Here is an 11862-nt window from a genome sequence, read left to right as displayed (position 1 = left end):
AAAAAAAAAAAAAAAGCTATACAAATATAATTATAAGGCAGTTTTTACATTTCAAGTTCATTCCGTTCACACTGGTGTGGACGAGGGAGAGAGGAAAGTAAAAGCTTTTTGTGCTATTTATGCCTCAAGTTCAAAACTGTCCCAAAACCTGATGAAGTTGAGGGTTGCTATCCGATTATATATTAACCCTTCAGCATCGTCACATCCAAACAGTGCCATCCCACACCATATTGGAGATTTCAACTATTTGAGAACAATAATTTTTAACCCTATTTACAATTTTTCAAATTGCTGTTGAAAACAAAGATGTAGTGGCAATAGTAGAGAAATGTGAACTCTACTGAATGATTTGTATATTAATATGCAATAGTTTTAGTCTAATATTCATACTTTTTTTAATCCACTTACCAAAGTCAAACTTGTTTAGGTTTGGTTGTTGTTAAGTGCAAAACTACACAAGGGGCTATCTATGCTCTGCCCACCACAGATATCGAAACCCGATTTTTTAACATAGTAGCCCTGTAGACTTATTACTGAGCCACTGGGGGTAGGGGCAACTTGTTTAGGTGTATGCAAGTTTCTTTGTTTTATATAAAGTTTAAAACTTACGATTAGCTAGTTTAAGGATTTCCATGAGCCGAACAAGACCCACAGACCACCCAACGAAGATTGTTTCATTAGACAGTCTCTGAATAAATTTACAGTTTCTAGGAAGAATTTTTTTGGTTGTTTTTATATGAAAATTTAAACCATCAAATCATGAGATTCTTCTTCTTTCTCTAAATAAAAACAAATCAACCAATTATCAGCTTAAGAAGTGTAAAAGCATTAGTGCAAGCTTAAAGACAAATATTACAGCTTGAGAATATTACTAGCTTTCTACAGACCCTGCATCTTAAGCTGTCCTCTGTAAATAGTCACTTATTTAAAAATTGCACATAACATTGTTATTATCTCCAGATACTCTTAAAAACTGATTATTAAACCTTGTACAGAAACTCTTAACCTTTTTATCCTTGCCCCTCTTTGCAATTACAGCTGTGTGTGTGTGTTTCCAAAAACTAACAGACAGATGTACACGAAGATTTTACACAAGATGGGAAGACAGACCTACCTAAATTTGATCTGGATTCAAATCCAGATCTGAATCGCTTTGAAGCATTTTTATAAGGGTAGAAAGGGCATTTTCGCAGTTTTGGTTTAATAACTCTGTAAAGTGTGATAGGATTTGTTTCAAATTTCATAGGCACATTAAGGCTGAGATTCCTCATCACACTACAAAAACATGATCTGGATTGGTGATCATTCTGGATCTGAGAAGGATTTTCTAAAGGGAAATTTAACATTATCCAATATAAATGCATGCACTCTTGAAAATGAGTGGCAGAGCAAGGATATGCAATCTCTCTGATTGCTCATATTCTACAATTAAGCCATCTTGTAACCATAATGTAAAAGCTGCAAACCCCCAGCGTAAAGTTTACCCCTTTTTTTTTCTAAAGCCAAAACTATGAACAAAGAGCATTAAAATTATTCCATAAAAATACACCCCTGAGAAGAATGATCACAGGTGTTGACACATACAGTTTACAGCCTCTTTTTCAATCTTTTCCTTCCTTTTGGTATGAAACTTTATAAACCAATTGTTAAAACTTAGTGCAATCACAATCAACTATATAATAAATAAAAATGAATTTTAAAAAGATCATGAACAAAGATCTCAAAAATGAGATTTTGTACCAAAATTATTCTTAGTGTGGAAAAGTGACCGACCTCACATTTGAGTTCACAGCAATTTTTTTTTTGTTGTTGCTGTTGTTACTAAAAGTTAAATCAATAGCTAAAAAAAAGTATTCTAAATGAATAATCTTGAAATTGATATCAAACTTGTGTCAAACAGAAGAGCTATATAAACTGGAAAGCCTAGTGAAAGATGATCTGGAAGGCACCAATTAATGCTGTTGTGCTAGGATTAATTTTTGTTCTTTTACACTCACTGACATTACTATAAAAAACACAGATTTATGTGATTACGTTTTTTACAAACTGTTCAACATTTTAACCTGCTGCTAACTAAAATACTTCTTAAACACACGACAAAATCACTAGTAGACTAAGAGTCACAATAACTTGGTACAAAATTTTTTAAAAAGACACAACCGGAACCATTAAAAGCGTTTTATCATTACCCCTGAAACTTCATCAATTATTCAAGAAATAAATAATTTTAACTAATACCTATTCTTTCTTCTGATTATCTAGTGCTAACCGGACAACAATAAACAAAGTTCCCATTAATCAAAAAAAGTATAAGTCATAACAGTCACCCCTTAAGTTAGATATTTTTTGTAGAGTACACGAAGCACATTTTTTTTTAGAAAAATAAGTTTTGTTTTTTTAAGTATAACAGCAACATAACATCCATTTTTTACACAATAACTTTCTGGTAAATTCTTCCTAAAAATGCCAAGCCAAAAGTCAATTGCAAAAAACCTTTTCATTGAATACTGATACTAAGATTTAAGGTTCTTGCTCTACAGTGTTTTCAGGAGAAGCAGCTTGATCTGTTGTTCCAATAGAATTGGAAGTATATTTTACATCATGGAGGTTGTCATTCTTGGATCTTGGGATCCTGCTCTAAAAGAAGGATGAATGACAGTGTCAATTCAAAAATGTGATATTAAAATAGATGAAATGTTTAGATAAAATGGTTAGAAATTTAAATTTAATTCAAGTTTAATTTTTTTATTATTATTTGTATGATGTTCAATACAGCATGTAAAAAACATGGTAAGAACTGTCTTTCTTATTTTCCTTTCAAAAACAAGATAAGGAAAGGAAGATGATAAATAAAGTTACAAAAACAACAACACAACCATATCTAGTAATTGCTTAGACAACATTCACTAATACATTTAATGACATACATAAATTATACTATGCAAAAAAAAATCACTGATACCATCAGTTTTTTTTTTATAGCTAGGTCGAGCAATGACAATTTCATTACTTTGATACTGTAAAAATGTTTATTAGGTATTAAACTCATATCATTTTGCTTAAATTCACATCAGCCTAGTTAATATGGCCAACAAGAACAGCTCAAAACTGGTATGAGTTTTATAACCTATATGAATGTTTTGTCATCTTACAAAGACATGCATGTTGTATTCTTACTCAACAATTAATTTCTATACAAGTAATAGTAGCATTATTTTTATATTGATACATATGGATTTTCAGTAAATTCACATTTTAAAATAATCCTTCTCATAATAAAAGAAGTAAAAGTAACAAATAAAGTAAATCAAATTTACTAAAAACTAATTTAAAGTACAATTTATAGCTAAACCCTACCTTAACACTCTCATATGCTGTTTCCACTTTCTCTTCGATTGTTTTGAATGTCTGGGAGTTTCTAAATAATGATCACAGAATTATACACTTATACAAAAATATATTTTGTTTTAATACACACATTTACTGCTTGCTTCACATAACTTTCAAATCCAAAGAAACTATTTAAAAATGACCTATAAGATGTGTATGGAAAATTATATGAAAACTACTGCCAACTATAAGAAAGTTATATTTTACAGCATAAAAAAACTACAAAAACTCTTAAACTTGTATATTTACTATATTAATATGTGAAAATCTAATTCTTGCTCTATCCAATCATTAAACTTCTTTATAGCTGTTTAATTAGTAAATCTTTAATCCACTTGATGCATCACAATACCAAACAAGGTCTGTACAAAAACTAAGGAACAAGGTAAAATAGTTTTAATTAATGAATTACTTTAAATAAGTATCAGAATAACACAAAATATCAATGGTAAAATATTTTTGAGTTAAAATTATCCAAATACTTAGAATTAACATAAAATTGTCTTAACTCTTTCAGCAAGAGCTCAGTCCCCTGAGACTGACCTCATAACCATTTTGTACTTGTTATAGTTTTCATGCTACAACTTTTAAATTAGTAAGTGTATATTAACAAAATTGGGCAGATTATCAATAAATGTTACAATGCTTCCATATGCAAAATAAACTTTTTATCAAGTCTTAAGGTTTGTAAAGCAATGTTTTTCTCATGAGTTTTTTTTTTTTCTTTTCGCATGTTGCCTATCCAACATGCAAAGAAATTTTCATTTTAAGATTAAAAATACTTTTATGTTGTATTGTTGTTGGAATTTTAGAGAAAATCTTTCCAGCGCCTATAAAAATAGCCAAGGTGATGCGGCAAAAAAAAAAAAGAGCTTAAAAAGTTGGCTAGGAACCTGCTATAACCGTGTGCTATTAGTCTATAAATCGTGATTTTTGCTATCCCTTATCAACCAGAAAATTTATGACATTTGACCAGGAACAGTTATAAATTTCGAACATCAGTGGATTCTCATTGGATGTTAGTATCTTTCCGAAAATATTACTGGGTTCTCATCGAACATTAGTGGTTTTATGAAATTATTATCTTACTTCGACGGTCTAACAATTCAGTGTCTGACAAAGCTAGCTAGCTTCTCGGCAATTGTACGTACATCAACTTCAAGTTAACTCGCTGGATATCAAGGAGACTGAACTAGAAAGAAGATTTTATGTTGTTTGTAAGTTAGTGAAATTGTTGTTCATAAAACTTTATTTGTGGTAACTATTTGTAATAATTGTTGTTGTAAATTGTACTGTTGTGTATATATATGTATATTAAAATGTATTTGTGTGAAAAATGAAAACTGCGTGTGTCAATTGATAAGCAAGTAAAAATAGTTAAAGGAAAACATTTCAGATTTTGTAATTAAAATTAAATAATCATATTTAAAACAAGTTTATTTTAGCATTCATAAACAAGATGCTTATTTTTTGTTGCTTTTCTTATTTCACCACTTACACAGTCATAGAACTTGCATTTTCACTTATTTTGGACATCATCAATATGAAAACATCTTCCAAACAATGAAAAATCGATTTTATAACAAGTGTTTGTTACAACAGCTGCAAGTGTCCTAATCCTAGAGCAGACAGTGTGTCTGGAAATACCCAAGGTGAGAAAATCTATAAATTTATCATGGCAATGTTTAATTGACCTTAGTAATCTTGTATTCAATTAGAAATAATTAATTATTTGGTGAGGTCATAACAGGATTGCTGCAGACTCTAGCTATGTTGACTTCAGAAAAGAAAATAACTTTTACATAAATTATTGGACCCATCAAATAAAAACACCCACATTTAATATTTCTCTTTGACACTAATGGTCACTATTTATCAATTTCTGGAAAACATGAAAAGGTTTTAACCCCCCCTAAATCTGTGCTTACTTATACAAGATAAGTAATACAGTTATTAATTTCTAAAAAACAGGTGGAAGTGGTAGGGGTTTCAACCCTCCTTGGACTCCTTCCCTAAATCTTACAGAACATTTAAGAATAGTTATTAATTTCTGTAATAAAAACGTTCTGCATAACACAGTGTAAAAAACAGTAAATTTACATCTTATTTAACATTTGAGTAATTAGAGAGTGGGTGGTGGGTGTTACAATCATTTGCCTTCCCTCTAGTCAACATTTCCAGATTAATGACAGTGACAGATAGCTTAGTATTTTTGTAATAATAAAAACTCCAAGGATGAGTGAATTCTGTGTCAGTGGGAACCAAACCCGAGATGACCCCACTGGCCCAATTTGTAGCTATGTGTCTAACAACAAACAAACAGCTATATTTCAAATACTTGAATTATTTCATTACTTTCATAACAATCAATTTAATTTTGATTAGTAGATTATTTTTGTCACCTTAATCAATTAGTTTATGGGATAATAACAGATTTAATTGCTGCTCAGAGACTATTCATTATATAGCCCAGCTCTAGTTTATGCACATCTTTGTCGCCTGCATTTTTGCATCTTTTAAAGAACCAATTTTCAAGGGAGTTAAGTATATGTTTACCAAAACCTTACTACTTGTTTAGTCATCTCATTATTAACAACAAACAAACAGAAAATACACTGATTAATTACAAATGTGACAGCAGTTAATAAAAACAGTTTAATATACTTTAAAAAATTTTTCATTTAGAGAATTTTTCAGAAAGAATTAAAAACAAAACTACTTACTTCACTTCTCCAAACTTTTTGCTCACACTCGATCCAATGTTGCCGAGAGCTGCAGAGGTTTTTTCTCCAGCTTGTTTCAGCGTTTGACTAGTCCTCTGGTAGCTAAATATAAGAAAAACAATCTAGGTTACCAGGATGCTGTTTCTCAAGTCATAAAATAAAACAGTTTTACACGTTTCTACAAGAATAAATAATTTGAAGGAGAAACATCCAGAGGGCTGAATCAAGGATCCACAGTGTACTTGTGTACAAAACCTCATGAGGTATGGTTTAATAAGACACAAATGAAGCTTGCTGCATCTTCTTTCATCTCACAAGTTCTAAGAATTTACAACTGTCACACAATCTTGACTAGATTGAATAGCTATCCAGAAACTAAAAAGTGAAAAGGCAAGATGCAATAAAAGATAAATTTTTCTTCAATAATTAGCTTCTCATTTATAATGTAATTATTTACAACTACAGGTTATATTTGAGTTATTTCTATGCTTTGTCCAGTAACTACTTTTGTGTCATATTGAGTGCTTTACAAACAATAGATTTATCTAATATATTCAAAATTTTTCATAATTTAACAACAAATTATTGAATTAAGTTAATTTAATGTTCAACTGACCAGAAATAAAGTTTGGGCTTGTTTTCAATATCCAGGTTGCTTATTTCCTGACAGAAATCTGGTAACCCTACTAATACTTGTACACTAACCTTTCTTGAATTTGCCGAATTCCTTGTTCCATATCCTCTTTAAATCCCTTCCAGGGAGTGATTCCTAGTTTGTGTTTTAGTTCACTGGATCGTTTCAGCTTATAGGCCAGGACTTCACGAATTCCCGTGATTTCATAATCAATCTAAAGGAAGAGCTTCATTAATGAACAGAAGAAGAAGACCTCACTAGCAGGGCTGGATTAAGGCCTAGTGAGCCTGGAGCTGAAAAATTATGAAGGTCCTATTCTACTAAACCTTTTTTTACAGAAACTTAAAAATCAAACAAATTGATAATTTAGTAACAAAAACTTATAGTTAACAATTATATTACAATTTTATTTTCCATGTTTTTGACTGACAAATTTTTCATTGGTACAGTTTCTAAATACTATTCATGCATAAAGAAATAAAAAATTCATTATCCAATTTATTGTCAACATAAAATGAATTTCGAACAACACTTTTATTAAAAATATGAAGATAGCAATATTATCACAAAAAATATTCAATAACACATCTTTTACTGAGAATTCTAATGAAGAAGATGATAATTGTAATAGTTATAACACTTTTAATACACTGAATGCAGTAATTAACTAAACAATTTTCATGAATGTAATGAAAGTTAAAATAATTAGAGTTTGAATTCCAAATTAATACAACTTAATATTTATACACAAAAGCAAATATAAAACAAGAAAGCATGAGGCAAAGATATTAGAAAGGACAGTACTTTTAATTTTTGGGGCCTATTTTTTGAAACAGACCTGGTTCTGTAGCTTCATCAGTCTCCACTTTAACATGGTTGTGCCCTTTAGTAGTTATTTCTAATAACAATTTGTAAATATGTCGGTAGATACGTCAGCACTGTTTATGCAATTAAATACTGTGCCACATGCCTTTTTTCACATTAGCCCGAGGTAAACTAAAATCTTATCTAACTAAGATTACATCCATATAATGAAAATACGAATTAAAACTTCACCACCGACTAAAATAAAACTCTATAAATATTACTTTTTCCAAATGATACAACTACATTCATATTTTGAATCTTAAAGTAAAAAAAAGTTGGTTGAACTGCTACAAACAGTATAATATGTTTATGGGGGAAAATAATATTTCCAGAATTTCACAAGAGAGTTCACATATATCTTTCTTAATGAAGTCAGCAGTGTAATCTGTTGTAGTTTGGAACACGTCATATTAAACTATTACTATACTTACAAAGAAGTACTTACTTCGTAGAGATTTAAAAGCTTAGATGTACAAAGATTTATAGCACCACAAACTGTCATAACTAGTACCTAAATTCTGGATTAAGGAAGCTCCAAGCCGATATTCAGATAATTTAACTATTCAAGTAATGATTAATCACAATCATAGTAAAATGTTTTTTGCAGTATTTTCATTGAAGCAAAGGTCCATTACTAGCTAACATAGATTAATTTGTGACTGATATTATCAGTTAAATACTAACACCAATTGTGAAATCAGGTGTGCCTTACTCTGCTAATTCCAGCATTGTAAAACCAGTTTAAAAAAAAAAAATCAGGTGTTCCATACACCATTCAATCCTGATTTATAAATTTATTGAAAAAAGCAGGTAAACCTTATCTTACTAATTTCAGAGCTGTAAAATCAATTGATAAAATAATCCCTTGAGTTAAAAGCTATGGTTAGATATCACCACACATATATGATAAAACTACTGATAGATTACAGGTAAGGTCAAGAAACAAAACACACCCACTGTACATATACAAGTTCCTTTACCTGGGAAAATTACTTATTTAATGTATAAATAACACCTTTACTCTTACACAAGTCAAAAATAAATCTCTGTGAAAATTCTGCATAGATTTAAAAATTAAAATAACTGCTATTTTTAACTGGCATTTCCATTTTCCACCAATCAAACATGTATATACTTTTATTACAACCATTTCCTACCCTAATTCACTGGTGGTGTTTTTTTTAATTTTGATTGGCCAAATGTAGAGATTAAAGTAATTACCATTAAAAAAGGTGTTTTGTGAGGCTATTTAACTTAATAGGCCTACTTCAAAAATTAACCTAAACAAGCTATGTTCCCTCCAGCTACTTCCAATTTCCGAATTGTCCAACCTACCTTTGATAGTTCTTCTCTCCATTCAGCTTCTTGCTTAGCCTTATCCTCCAAGTCTTCAGATGTACTGGATGCCTCACTTTCTTGAATACTGGGTTTACGCTCATAGGTCTTATCTTCTTCCCCAACATCTGAATGAAAGATTACAAAATGAATTTGATAAATTTTAGGAGTTATAACATGAACAATTAAGAAGAAAATGGAGATACAAGTGGACAGAGGATGTAACTGATGAACACAGCTTGATAGCCCTTAAAGAAGTTATAGCTCTAACAAGCACAGCAGGCACTGAAACATAACTGCATGAAATAACTTTCTTATACTTTTTTTTTTCCAACATCTCCAAACCTAAACAAGTTTTAAACAGTCGCAGATTGTCTATTAACTTTGGCAAAAAATAAAAAAAATTTAAATTCTTGATCTATAACTTATTTGATCTCAGTCCTCTGATTTTTAGAAACACTGTCACTTTTTATAAGCCCTGGATCACATACAGAAAGAAAAACATTGAATTTTTTTTATTTAAAACAATAAACTAATTGCTATTTTTCATTTTTTTTTTGTTTTTTACATTCTAAAAATCTAATTACTGCACTAAACTAGCATGAAAGCCTTGATTAATGCATTTTATTTTAACCTGATGAGGGAAGTTTATCCAATCTTTTGTAGAAGAGTAGGAACACAGAGCCGTTCTTAAGTTGTAGAAGTTTTTTTTTTCTAGCTGTGGTGTAAGAAACAACAGAAATCATGCAGTCATGTATATTTTATTTTACTGAGAAATTAACTAATAGTAGTAAGTAAAAATATATATTAATATGAAAGTGTGATACTGAGAGTTCTAACTCCTACGAAAAAATTAACTTTACAAATAAATTATTAAAACTAAAAGCCTATTTTCACTTGTAAAAGTTCAACAAGTAAAATAATGAGCTAGAAAATATGATTAAACATACAAAAATCAATGTCACTGCACCACTGTTCCTAAAGTCTGTAACAATGTAGGTAAAATAACATGTATTTGCTTTATTTATGAATGCACTACTGCTACTTCAAATATCAAAGTTTAGGGGAACAACCAATCAGATATTGAACAACATATGCTATTAAAGTGATTTAAACTACAGAGTCACTCCTATATACTAAATGTGAGTGAGTTTTTGAAAAACAATGTTTAAAAATACTATTTTCATTGTTTTAATACCTTGCTTTTCAAATTTCTTTGTGCACGATCACAAAACTTAGCAATGTCTCTTAGTCTTATCACAAAATGGCGTTCTACAATACATTGTTATCTAATTCAACAAAACAGTTCATATTGTAATCTAAATATACCTAATTCTTCCATTTCTTCTGCAGAAGCAAGCTTCAGAAAGTTTTGATACTTCTCTTCTTCCTCTGAAGTCATTGAAAATGGTTTAGTTAAATCGTCATACCGTACAACTACCTGTCCGTTTCGGACTGTCGCTTCTGTAAAAGCGCAACTATGGCCAGTAAAGTCAAACATTCCGGGCTCCTCGTAATAATCCTCCTCTAAACTGGAATGACGTTCCATTAAACTTTCTCACTCACTACACAACATGAGAAAAATTATTGAACGTTAAGAGCACGTGCATTCAAGAAATCACGAGTTGCTAAAACGACTATCGTACAGGAAAGCATCAAAGTTTTACATACTGTCTTTTAACTCAAGCTTTCCACGAGAAACGTATACGCATTTTAACCAAAACGAGAAACTTTAGAAACACGATTACAAGTAGCAGTTTCTTCTCCTATAATTATAAGTATAATGCTTGCATTCTCAATCAATCCATAATCTCGTATGTTATATTTCTTTCCATTTGCATTCTAAATCTTCATACCCTTATTTAAACTTAAAGACGCAATTTAAATTTAACAAGTTACATTCAGGCTCACAACTATCTTACTGGAAAGGTGATTCGTGCAATCTTGACGTAAGCAGAACGTCGATAAAACAACTTCTATCCCCCCCCCCCTCCTTCTACGTTTGCCGACGTTTTCCGTCACAAAAAAGTAGCACACAATAGCACCACCTTCTACATTAGAATCGCTTCAGTGACAATATATAAACAGTTCAAAGACCACTGGAGCCACGTCAGCAACTACAAGTCTATTGTTCAACCGTTACACCCCCTACTAACTCTCGATGGTATTGTTTAATATCGTAGTTGTATAAGTTTTATTAATCTGTCTGCGATTACTTCGGTTGTGTATTTTGGTTATAGAATTATTTATATGCAAAACGTTTAACGAGTTAAAAAATAAATAACTTGGTAAAATACATCTAAAAACATCTATTTTATTTTAAATATAACACTTGATTCGAGATTTACCAGCTAACAGCTACTTATCTTCGTGTCGCCTGTAAAGATAATAAATACTTTCTTATTTAAAAAACAACAACAACACAGAAATAGTACTTTGGTTAGCTGAAAAAGGCCATACACACTTATGTTATACCACTACCATTATTTTATTCAATATGAATTTTCTTATGCATACAATATCCCGAAAACAAATATTGCAGTTGATTACAAAAACACTTTTACTACAGGAACGTCACTTTTTTTTTGTTGAAGTTTAAGTGACTTTATGTTCTACAACAATATCTGTAGGGGAGATGCTGGAAACCACTGAAAAAAATCGAAACCTCTTTATATTGTTACGACAGCGGTAGTCGCGTGACGCTGGTAACACGTAATGAGTTATAGAAAGATCGGGGAACATCACGAATAATCTAGTATTTCAAATTCGATGACGAGGAACCCACTCTGAGACTAATAATGGCTGGAGACGGCTTGAATGGGTAATAGAAAAAACTTTAATATAAGTTTAACATAACAGCAAATGTACAACGTTTCGACAAGGTTTGGTACCTGATGGATGACAAAACATTGT

The 11862-nt window shown here is 30.7% G+C and overlaps 1 protein-coding gene across 2 annotated transcripts; it reads right to left on the bottom strand.

The window, feature by feature from the left end:
- Positions 1-6: 6 nt before the first annotated feature.
- Positions 7-11022, bottom strand: LOC106464655 (tumor protein D52-like). Of its 2 annotated transcripts, none has more exons than XM_022392405.1 (6): positions 10279-11022; positions 8950-9077; positions 6819-6961; positions 6114-6215; positions 3358-3418; positions 7-2632 (listed from the first exon to the last, which is right to left on the bottom strand). In XM_022392405.1, the coding sequence occupies exons 1-6, from the start codon at positions 10496-10498 to the stop codon at positions 2612-2614; spliced, it is 675 nt and encodes a 224-aa protein (XP_022248113.1). In that variant the 5' UTR covers positions 10499-11022; the 3' UTR covers positions 7-2611. The 2 variants fall into 2 exon arrangements, with proteins under 2 accessions (XP_022248113.1, XP_013780269.1); XM_013924815.2 differs by having other exon boundaries at positions 7-2637; positions 10279-11021.
- Between the last annotated feature and the right edge of the window lie 840 nt (positions 11023-11862).

The sequence above is a fragment of the Limulus polyphemus genome, unplaced genomic scaffold (genome assembly GCF_000517525.1).
Source record: "Limulus polyphemus unplaced genomic scaffold, Limulus_polyphemus-2.1.2 Scaffold1710, whole genome shotgun sequence".
Taxonomy (NCBI): Eukaryota; Metazoa; Arthropoda; class Merostomata; order Xiphosura; family Limulidae; genus Limulus; species Limulus polyphemus.
This window is presented reverse-complemented; position numbering and strand designations above follow the sequence as displayed.